At 45.5% G+C, this 17,744-nt stretch overlaps 8 protein-coding genes across 8 annotated transcripts; 4 read left to right on the top strand and 4 right to left on the bottom strand. All coding sequences in view use genetic code 12, as the record gives it.

Annotated features, from left to right (window-relative positions):
- Positions 1-156: 156 nt before the first annotated feature.
- Positions 157-2,879, bottom strand: SWE1 (tyrosine protein kinase; the record flags this gene model as incomplete). The annotated part of the gene is made up of 2 exons (XM_025484143.1): positions 157-2,194; positions 2,242-2,879. 2 exons carry the CDS (start codon positions 2,877-2,879, stop codon positions 157-159), a joined length of 2,676 nt encoding a protein of 891 aa, XP_025342358.1.
- Positions 2,880-4,361: 1,482 nt separating this feature from the next.
- On the bottom strand, positions 4,362-6,320 carry CXQ85_000394 (uncharacterized protein; the record flags this gene model as incomplete). The annotated part of the gene is made up of 1 exon (XM_025484142.1): positions 4,362-6,320. The coding sequence occupies one exon, from the start codon at positions 6,318-6,320 to the stop codon at positions 4,362-4,364; it is 1,959 nt and encodes a 652-aa protein (XP_025342357.1).
- A 3,270-nt stretch (positions 6,321-9,590) lies between these two features.
- SFU1 (Sfu1p) lies at positions 9,591-11,045 on the top strand (the record flags this gene model as incomplete). The annotated part of the gene is made up of 1 exon (XM_025484141.1): positions 9,591-11,045. One exon carries the CDS (start codon positions 9,591-9,593, stop codon positions 11,043-11,045), a length of 1,455 nt encoding a protein of 484 aa, XP_025342356.1.
- Positions 11,046-11,253: 208 nt separating this feature from the next.
- Positions 11,254-12,122, top strand: YMC2 (Ymc2p; the record flags this gene model as incomplete). The annotated part of the gene is made up of 2 exons (XM_025484140.1): positions 11,254-11,481; positions 11,526-12,122. The coding sequence occupies 2 exons, from the start codon at positions 11,254-11,256 to the stop codon at positions 12,120-12,122; spliced, it is 825 nt and encodes a 274-aa protein (XP_025342355.1).
- A 904-nt stretch (positions 12,123-13,026) lies between these two features.
- Positions 13,027-14,350, top strand: CXQ85_000391 (uncharacterized protein; the record flags this gene model as incomplete). The annotated part of the gene is made up of 2 exons (XM_025484139.1): positions 13,027-14,228; positions 14,254-14,350. The coding sequence occupies 2 exons, from the start codon at positions 13,027-13,029 to the stop codon at positions 14,348-14,350; spliced, it is 1,299 nt and encodes a 432-aa protein (XP_025342354.1).
- Positions 14,351-14,946: 596 nt separating this feature from the next.
- Positions 14,947-15,453, top strand: CXQ85_000390 (uncharacterized protein; the record flags this gene model as incomplete). The annotated part of the gene is made up of 1 exon (XM_025484138.1): positions 14,947-15,453. One exon carries the CDS (start codon positions 14,947-14,949, stop codon positions 15,451-15,453), a length of 507 nt encoding a protein of 168 aa, XP_025342353.1.
- Positions 15,454-15,528: 75 nt separating this feature from the next.
- Positions 15,529-16,142, bottom strand: ERV1 (flavin-linked sulfhydryl oxidase; the record flags this gene model as incomplete). Its single annotated transcript, XM_025484137.1, has 2 exons — positions 15,529-16,000; positions 16,048-16,142. The coding sequence occupies 2 exons, from the start codon at positions 16,140-16,142 to the stop codon at positions 15,529-15,531; spliced, it is 567 nt and encodes a 188-aa protein (XP_025342352.1).
- Positions 16,143-16,274: 132 nt separating this feature from the next.
- Positions 16,275-16,946, bottom strand: CXQ85_000388 (5'-deoxynucleotidase; the record flags this gene model as incomplete). The annotated part of the gene is made up of 1 exon (XM_025484136.1): positions 16,275-16,946. The coding sequence occupies one exon, from the start codon at positions 16,944-16,946 to the stop codon at positions 16,275-16,277; it is 672 nt and encodes a 223-aa protein (XP_025342351.1).
- Between the last annotated feature and the right edge of the window lie 798 nt (positions 16,947-17,744).

Genomic DNA, 17,744 nt, shown 5'->3' with positions numbered 1-17,744 from the left:
TCTAGCATAATAAACAATCTCATTGTGGAAACAGTTGAAGCAATCTGTACCAGGATAAACCAAAAAAGAAAACAAATCAAAGTCATGCAACGAAAGCATCTACGTTATGATATGTGTTTACTTGTTATTAATGCAAAATACGTTGTTCTTATATGTCTAGTCGTCATCGTTAGGTCCGAACTCACCTTCGAAAATCGTAGCACCTGCTTTCCTCTTGTTTTCGATCTCTTCACATTCAGGCATCTCTAGAATTTGTGAAGCCGTTGGCCTTTCAAAAGGACTTGGCTTCAACATTCTACCGACAAGCCTATCGAGATTGTGCTTGTTAACAACAAGGAATTGGGGTGCATTGCGAGGGATAAAGTCTCTCACATTCTCCACCATTCCTGATGTTGTTTGCCCAAACAGTGGGACAGCAGAAGACCCGCCTTTGCCGCCCGTGGCTGTTGCTGGAGGTTGCAACAGGTTTGGGTTCATTTCATTTGCCATTGGATAGGAAGTTGGATGATGTCCTGATGGAGGTACTTGTAGAGAATTCAGCGACGAAGTGTATGATGTTAGGGATGAGAAGTTGTTGTGGTTCAAGAAATCGCTTATGTTATCGCTTGATAACTTTCCAGCGTCGCTTAAATCACCACTCCTTAGTTTCCTCCACGGCGTTCCATTTCCTGGCAATATGATATTGGTTGCAATCTCTAAGATTATGAGACCAACGCTGAAGATGTCTGCAAATGGGGTATAAATCTTATCGTTGATGAGTTCTGGAGCAATGTAATTTCTGTCACCTTCAAGGTCAAAATCTTTCTCCAAGATCGGTAGCTTGGTTGCAAGCCCAAAATCGCCAATCTTGAGACATCCTTCGAAAGTAATGAAAATATTGGCTGGTTTCAAGTCAAGATGCAAAAAATTCTTCAGGTGAATGAACTTGAGGCCCGACATGATCTCTATCAATATCTTCCACACCCGGAATTCGTCCACTTTGTAATTCTTGTGTTCATCGAGAAAAGCCTGTAACGTGCCTCCTTCACAAAATTCTGTCATGATGTAGTAATAGTTATTAAAGCTCCATGCTTCAACAAATAAAACCAAATGCTGTTTTCCTTCTTCGACCTCCGTTTCGTCATCAATTGCCGTAAGAGATCTCAATGCATCAACTTCTCTATGGATCGCATCCCTCTCAAGTTTTCCCATCACAGGCTTCTTGGTACGCTTAATTGCAAACCTTTCGTTCTGGAATTTGCATTTAAACGCAACAGAAAACTGTCCGGTACCAATATGATTGATGTTCTTGAGGCCAAATTTTCCTATTAGATGCTCGTCCAACTGGTCAGTGCTATTTCCATCAAAACCGCTTTCACCTGCCCGGTTACTTGGTAATATCGTGAGCGTCAGGTCGTGGTGTGAATTGTCAACCAATCCACTTGGAAGATTGATCGTAGCCTGCGAAGATGCAACAGAATGTGAAGGGAAGTTCAGAACTGGCGTGCATGGCTCATTGTGGTCGTTGTTTTGAACATGCTGAACGGATTGGTGCTTGGGTGATTTCGTCCGGAGGGCCCATAGCGTTTTATTTCTGCTGCTTGATTTTGTTGGGGTCTCAGGGACAGAATCATCCAAATCAAAGTCGTTGTATAGGTCAACGTCAAGACTGAAGGACTTTTTCGGTTCTGTAGACGATGCAATGTGGAAGAACGAGGACGACGAGTCGTTGGCGGTAGACATAACAGCATTCCTTCCTACCTCAATTGAATGGTCATGACTCATAATGGAGTCGACCGTTTCATTCGTACTATTGTTTTCCTTGTTCAATAAAGTAAGCGGATTTCTCTTCATTGGCGTTTCAGGCGGTAGTTTGCTATTGGAACTTGGCATTGAGTTTTTCTTCATGAGACCCGTAGATCTAAATGCTGTTTGCAAAGGTTTAACGAACTTGTATGACGATTTTAGGGAGCCCTGTTGGTTCTCCTTATCATTTGATGCAATATTCGGTGTGCTCTGTGTTTTCTTCCTGCTGGCTGAGATCTCTCTGACGTCGTCATTGTAGATAGGTACGCTAGCATTGGACTGATATCTCTTGTTCCTCAGTGGCGATTCATCTTCAGCGTTGTATGGGTCGTATCCACCAAAGATGGGCGAGGAACACTTGAAATTTGGATTCGGGCTCTTGAGAAGCGCTTTCAAATAAATATCCTTGCTAGATGATGGAGCAGAAGGGAGGCACTAGAAGGGGTTGCAGAAAACTTTAATGGGGAACGAACACGAATCTTGTTTCCATTTTTGAACAATTTGTGGGACTTCAAGTCCGTTCTTGACGGCGTATCACCCTCCTGTGGGAATTTGCTGGTATGTTGGGGTGATGGAGACTGGCTGACGAGTTTATGAGGACGTTTAAACTTATTGAAAGGCGTTGACTTGTCTAATGCTGGTGACAGGCGAGGATCAAAGTTGGAGTCGATCGATAAGTTGAAGTACTTGGAGGAACGTTTCAACAATGGTTTGCTGCCAGATTTTGGAGTTGCAGTGGAAGCATCGTCGATGGTGACCGTAGCAGTTCTATCGGAATCGGAAACATGAGATTGATGTAATTCGCCATCATCCTGTTCATCTTCTTCATCTTCATCGGTAAAGCTTCCAATGTCATCGTCAACCTCGCCAGAGCCCACCTCGTGCTTGACATTGAACGGAGGAGACTTGTTGATTGGACGTTTTGGTTTGAGGTCGTCATGGATATCGTCCAATATCAACGAATTAAAGGATCTGGAGAAATGGTCATTGGAAAAGTAATCAAGGTCAGGAGGCTGGACATGACTGTGTCTGTTCAGACGAAGGGAAGGCTTCCCTCGGCGCTTTTGCTTGGGGGTGCCTTGCGCCGGGTTCATGGGGGAGGCGCTAGAAGGACGAAGGACTGATAGGAAGATGGGAGCTTGAGCTTGAGCTTGACTAAAGTTGAGATGACAACAAGGTGTAGGCAGGAGCGAACCAGGCGGTTATGTGCGACAGGGGAATTAATTACGGGGAGGTGTGTTTTGGTGCCGGCAATGTTTTGAACGCGACGTAAACAACGCGCAGACGAAGGAGTGATGGACAGTGAAGAAGACGAAGAGGAAGAGGAAGAAACAGAAAATATTCTTGCAAGGTATTAAATATAAAAAGACGGTAGGCCGAGTGTTTTCGTTTTTTCCTAAAATTCCATATCCACCGATTTCCCCTTTTTCGTTGTTTTGAACTGCCCTTTTACCAGTTTGGCCAGTGTGCCTCGATTGTTGGGGGGATGCAAAGCTATGACGACTGAACGAGAGAGGGCTAGTGCACCGCGCGAAAAAAACAAAAAAAAAAAAGTAAGGCCTACTGGGCCCAGACAGATAGAGCCAGAAAGTGGGATAAATAGGAAGAAAGTAAATAAAAGAAGAAAACGTATAGGGAGAAAAAGTACCAGGATTAGGCAAAAAAAAGGAACAGCGGCGGGGAAAAAGAAAGAAAATTCGAGGCTGAAGCAGTTTCGAGGTTCTCTTTTGCAGCCCTTTACCTGCTGTTTTAAACGATAGTCTAAAGACAGGCCATAGTTGTCTGACTATTTGCATAAATTAGACTTCGCGGCGGCTCGTTCGGCAGCGAGAAGGTAAACAGATGGAGGGACTAGAACTTACAGTAGAACGAATTGATCAATAATAGAACGTCTTTGTACTGTGGGAGGAATGATTGTCAGGAAGATTCTGATTGTTTCGTGGGTATATCTGGGTTGACGATTGGAGTTTTGCCTAAACAGGCAGTTGAGCACTTTTTTAGACGCTGCGTTTTGTGCTCTGGCGAGGGCATGTTTGGTCTGGGGGAGATAGGGACACTGGAAACATGGCGGGAATCGCGAAACTGGCTCGAAAGGGAGATATTCAGGGCGGGCTAATTGGGATGCAAATGGTCTGGCCTGGGAGGTTAAGGTGGGGAGGTGTGTTTGTTTTGATTTTGGCTTTCGGATTTGGGTTTTCGACGTGGGTTTTTGCTTAAACTTTAAGGGGAAGTGATGGATACAGACGGTTCGGTTGTTGTTGTCTCGGGTAGATGGTGCCATTGTTGTGGTACTTTTTTTTCGCAGCCAGTGTCTCACTACGGAGCGTTACGGAAGATACCGTGTAGTGGCATGAGTTGGGGAGGCTTGGAGAGGTAAGATGTAGTAGAGGCGAAGTAAGGGTTCACCGTTCGGGTTCACCGTTAAGGGCTGAACATTTTCAATGGACATCTGGAAACGGCCTACGGTCGGCCAGCCATGGAACACCCAAAAGCTTATCTTACATTCCAATCTTTCAAACTACACTTCAGCCACTCGCCGAATTGGAAACGTTCTAATTCCTGGTAAAGTCTATTTCTTATTTATTGCCCGAAGGTCTGCTTGGCTCCTCCGGCCAGTCTTCAATTCCCATCAACATGTGTTTCCAGTTGATTTTTCTCTTTGTTGATGTTTTGTCGATAATCTGCTCTTCAGCAGGAATTGAATTTCCATCTTCGTCTTCCACGGCATTGTGGGAGTCTCCAAGGTAGTAGTTTCTTTGGAGAGTCACAGCGACGAAATTAACCACTTGGAGACCAAGCGCTATGGGGTAGAAGTAGAAAAATACCTCTCTGTATGCCATAATGGCTCCCTGTCTGATTTCAGTAGAAGGTTCAAACATTTTCAAAGCCCCAAGATTGCTGAAGAACAGCATAACATCTTCGTCAGAGATGTAAGGCGGCATGTTCTTCCTTAAAGCGTCGACCATCTTGCCCTGCCAAATTGCAGACGAAATTGCAGCACCCACTGAAGATCCGATGGAGGAGAAAAGCGACAAAATAGACATCGAAATCGCCAAATCTCTATGTGGAATGGATGCTTGTAATGCAACACTCGATGCGGCTAGACCAAAACTTGCAGCCATACCATTAAGTATTTGTGATATGACCAACTTTGCTGTGTCTGTGGTTGCCAAGTTTCCTTCAATCATGATTCCATAGCCAATTGTGGCAACAAGCATAGAAAAGTATTGGTAGATCTTATGTCTGTGGGTCAACTTCATGCAAATACCAGCCACAACACCAAATATACTCGAAGCCAAAGTAAAAGTATTGTTAAAGTATGTCCAGTCTTTGAGACTCCATTCTTTAACGATAAGCAGGTAAGACGTTAAGTAGATGAGAGGAAGCATTCCGCCGACCAAGGAAATAAAGCTGGACACCACGGCAGCAATAAGAGTTTTGTTAAGACACTTTCTGGGTACAATGGGGAACGGAGCTAAGACAACTTCGTAAATAATGAAAAGAATGATCAAGACTCCTCCGACACAAAGCATCGCTATCATACTAGGGTTTCTCCATTGACCTTCGGCTTCTCTGTACAAAGAGAAGGGTAATAAAAGCAACGCAAATGCAAATCCTAGAAGAATTAATCCAAGAGCATCCACTTCAACTAACACTCTCCAAATAAGCTTCTTCCAGTTCTTCTTAAAACCCACACCTTGCTTGTACTCGGTAACCGTTTCTTCTTCGAGATACTTTTGGGCTCTACTCTCAAAGACAAACATAATGATAATAGCAGGAGAAAGAACCACTGGCATGATAATACAGAACATTCCGTAGCCCCATCTCCAACGTGAAGGTCCTAAGTCCAGAACAATATATCCAGCGTACCATGTGTTGATAATAAAAGGTGTATTCAACATACCAGCGGCTAAAGCTCTCCACTTCAATGTGGTCAAATCAGCGACAATGGTCAGCGTTAAGAAATTCACTCCCGAGCTTCCGGCTGCAGAAAATGCTGAACCAACAATATAAGCAGATATGGTGTGACTGGAAGCAACAATGATATAGCCAACAACGTAAAAGGCCATGGAGAACAAATACGTTGTAGGGCGTGAAATGATATTAGCCGTCCTTGCCCACACAGGTTTTGATATAGCACTAATAATCTGGCTGGCAATACTTATCGTTCCTATACCCATTGAATGTTGTTGAAATGCAGAGGTTGCCCATGGCTGCAAACTCATGGTGACCGAAGTATCCAAGGACGATGCCCAAGCACAAAGAAGAAGAGAAACACCAAGAATGATTCTCATTTGAAGACCTTTTTCGTGAGAGTATAGCACTTTTTTGAGTGCTTCCACTCGGTAAACACCTCTATCCTTGATAACCTCTGCTTTTGCATCCACTCGTTTAACAGGACTGGTTTCCTCATGAACAACAGAACTCAGCTCGTGTTTGACCTCAGTTTCGGACTCAACTGCCTTCTCATTAAGAGAAATCCTCGAGCTACTTGATCCAGTACTACTGGTATCCCTTGGCTCTGTCTTTGTCATTGGAATTTGACTATTCCTCGATGCTTGGGCATCCTACCATCTTTATACCAACCATCCTGCTCAATAAACGGTTGGTGCAAACGAGCAGAAAAGGATCCAAGGCGGTCTGAGCACTTTTATTGAACCAAAGTGGGACACTTGAGCACATTTGTCTACTTTCACCTTTGAGCATTTTATAGATCTGATGTATCGAAGAGTATAAAAGTCAAGGCTCTTAACGCCATGCTGCAGAGAAACGGCTTCACCCGCATAACGATGGATCGGTTGTAGCGTGCATTTTGACTTGAATGGGAAGACATACGATTGGAACAAAGATGTCAAAAAAGTAGTCAAAGGATATTTTATTGAGGATTGTGTGACTTTGTGAGATCTCTTAATGATTTCGAAGTTCTAAATTCCAAAGGTTGTGCGGTGTTAGCACAGCTACTGATCCATCAACCGCATTGAGCAAATATTGCTCCAGATGGTGTTATCAATTAAAAAATATTAAACTCAAGGTTCTGGTCCAATTTTTTCCTTTGTATGAGGCGGCTCTACGATGCTCAGTTTGAGCGTTTTTAGTCAGTATCTAGCTTCAGGCTTTTCGTGAAGAGCCCTAAATTTGCTCGTTTAAAGCCGTTCCTCTAATGCAAGCCAAGTGAACGAGTTATTTATCAAGCCCAGAAAGGCTGGCAGGAATCGCTCGAGTAGGTAGTGAAGTGGAAATCTCCGGAACTGGTTGGGGGAGTACATTACAAGAAGTGGAGGACTGAATCGTCTCATTCTCCATGACGACGGTTTTACATGAATGATGAGAGGCCCACCCTTCTAAACTAGCTCTACTGGATGCCTGGAGAGCTCTGGAAGCTCCAGAAAGCCAGGAAGTCGTTGTCTTTTGAGAACACTAAGCTGACATCGGTAATGGGTACCATCAGCTTCTGGAAGAGTGGAGAGCAGAATACTGCCAAGCGAGCACATTACCCTTCCATTCGTTTAGCCTTTAGCATGTGGATTCACTTCAAAGACGGGAATGGCCGAAAAGGTTAAAGCATGCTCATTGGAATTGCCAAACAGCCCCAATGGGCAACGAATTAGGTTTTACTGAGCCAATCAGGTACGCTTCTAAACGAAATGCCTTACGGAATACACCGTCTAGGCGGAATTTGATTCTTGCGATAATGCCGACACTGGCCAGTTCTTTCATGAAGCAACCAAATAACAGAAATGGGCTGTTTCATTTATAGCAAATTTCAAATACGCTGCTACCCTCAAATGGCAGCCTCATGCTCCCGGGATGTCGTCATATGAGAGCCGTCGTTCAAGACCCCACCAAACAAACGATCTACAGATTTTACCTCGATGCATCCTACACTTCTCATCGGCTTGGCAGATGAAAAAGATAAAAAGGAAAAAAAAATAAAAACTCCCACTGAAACATGAAGCCGGGTGCATCCGATCTCACAAAGAAAGATGCCAAGGCCACAGGTGTTCTGAAGCACCACTCACATCACAGGCATTGGCAAGGTCGTCCGGTTAAGGTTGACTTGCAGACAATGCCGGGTGCCGGTCAAAAGCCCAGAAGCCTTCTTAAAGGTCCAATGACATTGGCGGTAAAGGGCCAACAGATGAAATAGATAAGCCAAGCGAAAACCAAGAAATTTGCGCAGAGCCTATTTCGTCGAGCCCAGTGGCCAGACAAAGCACAAAAAAAGGAAAAGGAAAAAAAGGAGATGCCCCTTGTTTCCCACAAAAAAAAAAAAAGACGGCCCAAACCCTACCTCGTGGGCCACCATCATCCCCTATATCTTCTTGCCACCTACCGTTCGGTCGTAACCCTTCCTCTAACCATCCTTCCGGACATGTGTGCGCCAGCCCGATCCGAGTCCCGAGCAGCCGCACCAAGAAACCCTCACTTGAGTCGGCTCGCCAAAATTGTCAGTAGGTACATGGCATACAAAAAAAAAATACCTTCCCGCGAATCTGGGGCTCCCTGGAACAACTACCCACTCTAGTAATTCCTCCGTCCCCCCATTATCACTGGAGCAATAGTACAAGTCAATGTAACCTGCGCAGCCAATCCCGTGTTCCGAGGCCTCCCTTCCGAGCTTATCCCGATGTAAATTAACCTTTAACGTTTGGACTTGTTCTTCTTTTTTTTTTGGGGCAAGTCTCGCCGTAATTCTGGCCGAGTTCCTGTCCTGCCTCGCCGCTTTGTTTCGTTTTCTTCTGGCCTCGAGACAATTCTCAAGTACGCCCTACACCGGCCAATCGGTGCCGACCTCTTAACCGTCTTCTCCAGCCAGTCCCGTTCCGTTTTTTCCCCATTCCACAATATATTATTTTACATTCCCCATTGTCATCTTCTTCACCTGACCTACCTGTTCCACCTCTCCCACCCTTGTCTCTCCTTCTGTCTCTACATCACCTTCGCTGCTTCTTTTTTCCCACCATGCATTTCTTTTTTTTTTTTGGCTTTGCCTGCTCAGACTCCCAAAAAGCTGACATTCGTCCGCGCGCTCATTGGCTCTGGGCCTGTCAACTGCTGACGCCGCGGCAACAATGCTTATTTTGCCTCCCCTGCACCGTCTAATGGCGCCTTCTGTGCTGGGTCAATGCCGTTACGTTATCGTGGGAGGGCAGACAAGCTGCCTGCCTGCCTGCCTGCTTGCCTACCTGCCTGTGTGCTCGCCGTATTTCCACTACCGATGGGTGCGATCGGCCTCTATCCCGCTTGCCGTGACTTTTTTGCACACCTTATTATACGTGTCCCCTCGTTGGCCACACTTCACTGGGGACACTTTTTGGTAGTCTTTACATTCCTTCTATTGGAGGATTCCTATGCCTTTTCTTTAATCTTATTGTTGTTTTTGTTGTTTTTTTTTTTTTTTTTTGCTTGGTTCCTTCGCCTGCTCTTCCTGTCTCTGTTGTGTCTTGTGCTTGTCGCATTACTAACGCTCTCCAGTGTCTCGCAACAGGTCGCAGTATCGGCCTGCTTTTTCCCCATCCAATATAATACTTGCCTCGTCTGCCCCACCCTCACCGGCTTTTTTTTTTTTTTTCTTCCCCTACCACTTCTCGAAGACCTCCATCAGGCCTTGACTTATAACTTATTAGAAAAAACTTCCTTTTTTACATCACCGCCCTAGAGCTATCAGTACCTTCCACATCACTGACTTTCATCCCATCGGTCCATATCTCAGATCATCCGCTTCGCTACTTCCCATTCATTAACCTCGCCTGCTTCTTTTCATGCTGGCTTCCTCCATCACTGACCTACCTTGCTGAAATACCATGTCAGCTATACCGTCGCCGCAACCGCCGGCCATCAAAACTGAAATCGACGAGGTCTGCCCGAGAACCACCGTATCGGAAGACGAAAAGTCCGCCGGTCAGCTGTGTTCCAACTGTGGCACCACCAAGACCCCTTTATGGAGAAGAGCTCCAAATGGCACACTCATATGTAACGCTTGTGGCCTTTATCTACGTTCCAATAAGCATCATCGCCCGGTGAATCTCAAAAGACCACCCAATACTGTTACCGTCAAGGAAACCGAAGGGTCCTGTAAAGGTGATGGTTCTTGTAACGGAACAGGTGGCTCTGCCGTGTGCAAGGGCTGCCCAGCTTACAATAATAGAGTGGTTCTTCGCCAGAACGAAGAACGCAAGGCAAAAGAAGAGGAGAAAGAACTCGCCGCCAAGAGCAAACTGTCCGAGGAAGAGGACTCCTTGGCTGTTGCCTGCTTCAACTGTTCTTCAACCATCACTCCCCTCTGGAGAAGAGACGATGCCGGAAACACTATTTGCAACGCCTGCGGGCTCTACTACCGTTTGCACGGTTCTCATAGACCTATAAAAATGAAGCGCAGCACCATCAAGCGCAGAAAACGTAACTTTGAGGGTAATACCCCTAAAGTTGATAAAAAGGCTGCCAAGACTGAGTCGAAAGATCACTCTTCACCGCTACCGATCCCACTGCCTCCAGCTGCTCAAGGCACCAATACCACCGTTACACCCTCGCATACTCCAGTAGCGTCAAACGGTACCAATACTCCTGTCCATCCGTTCGTGCCCTCCTACTACCTCCCTTACTCTGGTCAGGGCAGAATTCCGAACGGACCAGGACCTATGCCTGGGCCTCCGCCTCCACAAGTCGTCTACCACTCGGCTCAGGCGATGCCCATGTACTACCCAGCATTTCCAGGTGGTGCCTCCCATATGGTTCAGGCTCCACCTTCTCAGCATCTCCCCCAGCAATCGCATGTTTCGCTTCCTCAAGCGGGACCCCCTGCCCAAGGACCTCCACCTATTTCGGCTCCTGCTCCTGTTCCTCCAGCCCCAGCTTCTGTAGCGTACCCTTCGGGCACTCTGCAGCCGTTATCTCCGAATCACCACCAAGGCCAAGCAGGTTACTTGCAAGGGCAATCGCAGCCTTCAATTCCACCTGTTTCTCGGCATCTATACAATGGTCTGGTTCCACTTCCTGGGGCATCGCTTCCATCTGCTTATGCATCATTCGATGGTCAGCGTGAGAATATCACTTTACCCTCCATACAGAATCCACAAAACGTTCCTCGCACACCTCCAGTGCTTGAGAAGCCGTTACCTGTGGAGCCTGTAGTGAAGAAAGAAGTCAAGAAAGAAGCAAAGAAGCCAGCATTGGCGGTGGACTTCACCAGTGCATTCCAAGAACCAGCCGAACGCAGTCGCCGCACCATGTCGATTGGCGGTCTCTTGAACGATAAATAAAAGCTTCTTTGAAGCAGATACGTACTTGTATGATAAATTTAGGAACGGATCTAATGTAAGTACCTAAACCTTCCTCAGCCATGGTCCTATTGTTCATTGGATTTTGCAGCCATTTTGCGAGCCAAGCGTCACGTGCGCTTAGTCAATCACAGTTGCAAAAGCCGTTTGCTCTAAGGAACCAGAAACCTTATAAACCACACATCTCTTTATGTCAGTCGACGAATCGCTTAGCAGAAAAGTCAAGGACATTGCTGCCGGTTTTGTGGGTGGCGCCACACAGGTCCTTATAGGGCAGCCCTTCGACTTGGTGAAGATCAGGCTTCAGACGAGCCCCAGCGGAGCCACCACTACCAGCATCGTGAAGCAAGTCATCCAAAAAGAAGGCCCATTGGCATTCTACAAAGGCACTTTGGCCCTCTTTTCGGTGTGGGAGCATGTGTATCCCTTCAATTCTACGGTTTCCTCGAGTCAAAGCGTCAGTTGCTCAAGTACTCTGGCAAACTGGAGCTCCTGCTCTGGCCTCAAACATACTTGGCTGGTGCGGCAGCAGGTCTAGTCAATTCCCCAGTCACCGCGCCAGTAGAGCAGCTCAGAATCCTCAGTCAAGCTTCCACCAAGTCCACCTCTCTCCAGGAAACCGTGCGCGCCATTTGGGGCAACCAGGGCGTACGCGGCCTCTACCGTGGATTGGGCGTAACTGTGGTTCGTGAGTGTCAGGCTTATGGTGTGTGGTTTATGAGTTACGAATGGCTTCTCCAGACAGTTATTCAGCTGAGAGGGTATAAAGGTAGAGAAGACGTTTCAACGCCTGAGCTTTTGGCGTGTGGTGCTGCTGCCGGTAATGCGTTATGGTTATCGAGTTACCCATTGGATGTGATTAAGAGTAATGTTCAGAGCGATAAGTTTGGTCCTGAGTCTCGGTTCCAGGGTCTGGCGTTGAAGGCTGCGCGGGAGATATGGGCCACTGCGGGCGCTAGAGGGTTCTGGAAGGGACTTGGGCCTTGTTTGGTTCGTGCTGTGCCATGCAGTGCAGGTACATTTGCAGCTGTGGAAACTGCCCTTAGAGTTTTGGGTTGAGGGCTGGTACTTGATGTCTTCAGTGGACTTGGTAGGGCCATTAGCAATGGTTGCAAAATGTGGTAAATCTGACGAAGTCAGTGTATTAGCCTTCTAGGGGCTATAAATTGCCCTTGATAGGTTTTATGGGCTTCAGTTGAAGTTACGGTGAGCATTGGCTGTTGAGATGTGGTGGGATAGTGTCCATCGTTGACAGGTTCCGTGGTTTTGCAACCTAACAATACTCGAAATTCAAGAATCTGTGATTCTCGTTTAATAACACTTAGATACTTATAGAATAATCCTATCGTTTAGTAATATGTTTGTTTGCCTGATTGGATTTCTGTAATTAGATGTGTTTTAAAGGCGATATCTTCTCGTCTTCTGCCACCACCATCAACACACTGAATAGTGACCATTACTAGACCATTGTATTACTTGCATTGATCTCAATATTATCCAGTATTCGAAAGTTCGCCTTCTCGAATGTGATCTTTTATTTTGTAGTTATTTGAATTTGAGTATTTCCATTAGTCTACTAAGTATTTACAATCTCTCGGTACTTCACCGTTTCGCAGCCAAAACAGAATCATTCCTATTAAACAAAGTGAAATCATAAATTCAAGAAATCCTTTTAATAACAAAAAAGTTTCATAATACCTTAAATATACTTGAATATTCACGATAACAGCGTCAATTTCTCTACCAGAACACTTTAAGCATGCTGAGGAACATCCATAGCAACACTATGGAGTTCTTCTCAATGATACCTTTGATTCAACAGAGGCTGCCTCTGACGAGAGAAATTTCACCGAAAGCGATCCTCATGGCTGATTTCACAAAAGCTTTCGATAGGATCTCACATGTTTACATTCGGACTGTTTTGCAGAAGATGCGGCTAGGCAAATACATGATAAATTTTATCATGCTGATCCTTGAAGGTCAGGAGGCCTACGTACGCATAAACAATATTGATGGACGCCCGTTCCCCCTTCGCTGTGGAACTCGCCAAGGCAACCCTCTTTCGCCTTTAATTTTCAACATTGCGCTTGAACCCTTTCTACGTCAACTTGAGACTTTGGAAGGGCTTGAATTAAGTTTCAAAGGCTGTTACTTGGAAACCATCCACTATCATGCTTTTGCCGACGATGTGAACATTTATCTCAATTCGCTCAGAGATTATAGGAGATGTCATGGTATAATTGCGCAATTTGAGACGGCCAGCAATAGTCGCCTCAATCATAGCAAATCCAAACTCATTGGATTCCACAGAAATTACCCCCAGCTCGAATCCAACATCCTACCATTTTCCAAGACCTCAGTGTATCATAATGATACTAAGTATCTTGGCTTCGCGATCACTGGCACTCAGTGGTCAACGCTCATAAGCAAGCTACGAGATGCTAGCAGACTCCAAGGATACATGAGCCTTAACCTCATCACTAGGGCTCTCGGTTCGAACATATTTATCAGTTCTAAAGCAGTCTATAAGGACCTAGTACACTGTATGTCACGGTCTGAGCTTACTTCAATGGACAAAGCGATCGAAGACTTTTTCCCGGGAATCTCGGCGTCCAAATTGCACGCCAACCCGAAGAATGGAGGTTTTGGTCTCATTGAGATGAAGATACAACTTCAAGGCCACAGAGCAGCAGTCTTAGCTGCCATCCTCGAGGATAAACACACTTGGTATGTGCAATATCTCCGACTCAAGCTAAAGCATCATATGGCAAAAATCATTTTGCAACAAGAGCATGTTGATATTCTGTTGGTCACCTCCCTAGACCCAGCGGACTTCTTATTCGAGCAATCGGATATCTTTTATCAACACTTACATTGGACATTTTCGGACAGTGAGATAGGGTACTTACGGGCGTGGCAGAAGGTGGTCCGACGCACCCGATCTTACGTAGGAAACAGCCTATTCACCAGCGAACCTAACCATGATGGTTCCCTACGTGCCTCTCTTCGCCGACAGCCGGTGATTTCTACAGGAGAGCAGAACGCTTGTCTCAAGAACCAATTTACGTCTTTGAGCAGACAGGAGCATCAAAAAGGTGGCCCCATCATTCCGGATCACCTTACGGACATTTGTCTTGCCTCTCAGAATTACACTCGTTGGAAGAAGTTTTGGCGGAAGCTATACAAACAGGAATGGCTCCATCACAACGACTTCTCCGCAGTACACTTATTCAACTTTGGATCCTATGTTCCTTTACAATTTCCTCGCTCCAGTGACAAAACCATGAGATGTCACTTTTGCTTACAATCACTTCCAGAGAGGTTACACCAATTTCATATTTATTCACAATGTGAAACCGCCAAGTTTTGGTGGAAAGAATTACAGGGCACGAAGCCGATGGCCCTTGAAGCTATGTTAGCACCGACAGATATGTCATTCCATAACCTTCGCCAATTAAATTGGTTTTTTAAGGTGGTTCGCATCACTTATCGACAACGGTACAACCGGAGTCGGGATGCCTCTGCGCTTGAGCCACTTCTGCAAGCCGAGCTTACAGCAGCCCTCAAGCGGATTCCACCCATGGGACGATGACAGCTACAATACTATCTTTATGATGGCGGATCCTACTCCAGTGGCATTTCGGGGGGACCATTAGGGTTCACACGACTTTGTCAAACGAGGAAGATCTGAATAATAGATGGTTTTTCTCTTTCAGATATATACATGTATAGAGCTTTCCATTTAATTGAATTCAACAAAAAAAAAAAAAAAAAAAAAGCATCATATCTGCCTTTGCCTGACCCAAGCCTGTCAAACCGCAACTACATTGAGCCGCGCATTTTGCACCCACGCCTTCGATATCAACTACTTCTATTCCAGACGATGTTTCTGCCTGCTTTACGTCCAGCTTTAGTCGCCAATAAGGCTGCTTTCGTTCTTCCTGTGAGGACCTTCTTATTTGGTTTCTTGTCTCAGTTTAACAAGAAACTCATATATCCTCCCAACCCGGACCAGATCACCACCAAGAATAGACTCTTCCCCACATACATTGAAAACCAAACAGAATTGGGCAATGTTATTTTGACAAAAGAACCTTTATTACTCAACTTCACTATGCCAGGTGACGAAAAGTGCAATAAGCTCACGCAGTCTTTGTTTGACGTTCTCAGTGACAAGTCAAAGTACCCATTGAGCGTTGATAAGCTGGTGTCGCTTGCAAACATTGCCTGTGACGGACCAGGCGGTAGAGAGTTACAACAGTCGTATGCTGTTTCAAAGATACCGACTGTGGTGTTGTTGAAAAAACAGATGGTGGCGGATAGATTCATTCCCGCAGACGTTGGCAAGTCAGAAGCCGAATTGACCGAGTGGATCAAGTCTGTCTACTAAGTGCTTAGAAGTCAATTATACTTTTCAGAGACTTTCATTCGTCTCGACTATTTACAAATATAGGGTCTATGTACATCACTCCCAACCATCTTTCCACCTCTTCTTCCATAAATTACAGTCAAACTTTGGCTTCCCGAGCTTCTCGTTTACTTCATTATGGGCATCACAGAGCCAGCGGCCTAAATTGTCCTGAGTGTCAGTCACAGGCTCCTTTTTGGCCATATACTTCTCAAAGTCATCAGCGCAGAACCAGCATGGGTAGAAGTTGCCAAACAACTTAAGGAACTGTTTCATATCGGCTTGTTGCTTATTGGAAGGCGTTTCAGGGTACGTAGCAGCGATTGAATGGAGAAGAGTCCATGAAGAGCGTCCTAATACTTCCACATCTGGTGGCTCAACTTTAGCGTAAGCAGGTTTGGAACCCGAGCTTGTACCTGTGCTTGTGGTTGTAGCAGACTCTTGCGGCTTCTCTGGAGCAGCAACTTTAGGTGCTTTCATTCCTCCGGTAGCAAATTGAAAGTCTAATAGACTGTTACAGCTTCGACAGCTAAAGGTTAGTGGCTTATTAAGCAGATGAGTAACTCTCATACATACGGTTTACCGTCCTTGTCGTAGATGATCTTCCTTCCAGAGGAGCCAAAAACAGGCTTTTCCTCTTCATGGCCCTTGCTTATTGCCTCTTGGGTCATATGTCTATAGTGGCAAGATTAGAGATGGTGCAACATATATATGCGCAGAGACTACACCGTACACACCATTTTTGCAACCAGTCACGGAAGCTGTATTAAAGTACAATCACTAAATGCTATGAATGGAGATGCTTATTTTTGTTGGAGTTGCTTTTGCTGTTCCACAAATTCAGTACGTTGTCTAATCAACTCATCACAAAGCTCACCGATCTCTGGGGTTTTGATGGCTGATCTCGAGTTGTAGAACTCGTTCAAGTCATATGTCAAGCCATAGTCCTGTTCGTAATCCCAAGCTTGCTGGATCATCTCAAACTTATCGATATCCTTGACGTAAACGGCCTCAGGAGTACGGATCTCCTCGTACTCAAGCCACAACTCTTTCATCTCTTTGGCGAAATCGCTGTTGTAAGGTGAAACGACCTTCACCAAGTAGTCGATGGTATCCAGCTCCCTGCGGTGCTTCTCCTGCTTGGTGACGCCGCCGAATGGCGTAATGTCTCCCACCAAAGACTCGGCAATGTCATGGACCAAAGCGATCTTTACACAACGGTCAACATTGATTTCCTTGTTTGGAATCGTCATGGCGATGATGGACATTCTATACATGTGGTCAGCGATGGACTCAGTCTTGGCAACTGGGACACCACGGTCAACCCAGCCAGTACGGGGTTGTGTCTTCAAGAGCCTGACGATCTGGGTGAATGCAAGCATGCTGTTGAGTCTAGATTTACTAGTCAAAAGATGGTGGAGCTTTTCAGGCACGGCTGCCTCGGGAGTCCACAAGGGCTCAGTCATCTGGGGCATGGAGTAAAAATTATTTGTTTTGATGAATATTGGCCCACTTGTGGAAAGACTGCCGGATAACCAGTGGGAAGGTTAGTATTTGTGTGAAGTTTTTCTCTGCCCAAATCATAAACATGGGGAGTGTACGTAGCGCTCCGATAATGCCATAACCGATGAGTTCCAGGTAGAGATAGGTAGAGGTGGAAATGGGGAATTAGGGTATTTAAGGGTCCTAGAAGGGCCTATTAATTCTTGACTTTTGGAATAAAGATAGTTTTTGAGCTTGCTGGTGGATTTAAGGGCGCACTTGTGGGACCCCATGGAGTCGATAAGGCGAGCCACCTCAGTGAGAGAGATGGCATGAGAGATGAAGAAAGAAATAAACTGTTTTCCTTCTAAAGATTTAAAGGGTTGGTCTTCGGTTTATCTTCAGTCTTTTTAAGCATTTTCATGTACTAGTTCTTGTGTTAGAGGTGTCTGGTCTTTACATGGCTGCGAAATTGGGTATGGTAAGTAAGATAATGAGGCGGTAGTCACTATTGACAGCTGAAGACAGAGCACCATCTTATTGAGGACCAAAGGCATGGCAATTCAAAAAGCATGGTGCTACGAGTGCCAACTTCTGTCTTCTGGCTGAATTGTTAAAATATTCAACACTTCCATTGAAGCACCCCGAGTACGGTCAATGTAAAGTTTTTCGGAATAATTTTTCACCACCGCCTTTAAACGTAAGAGTACGTTTCAAAGCTGCCAAAATCGTTCTTTCGAAGTCTATGGTGCCCTTCAGACTAGCATGTTCAATCTTCCCATCTTCCAACA

This window comes from Candidozyma haemuli (assembly GCF_002926055.2).
Source record: "Candidozyma haemuli strain B11899 chromosome Unknown A_2014730914, whole genome shotgun sequence".
Lineage (NCBI taxonomy): Eukaryota > Fungi > Ascomycota > Pichiomycetes > Serinales > Metschnikowiaceae > Candidozyma > Candidozyma haemuli.
The sequence above is the reverse complement of the archived record's forward strand: the minus strand, read 5'-3'. Positions and strand labels throughout refer to the sequence as shown.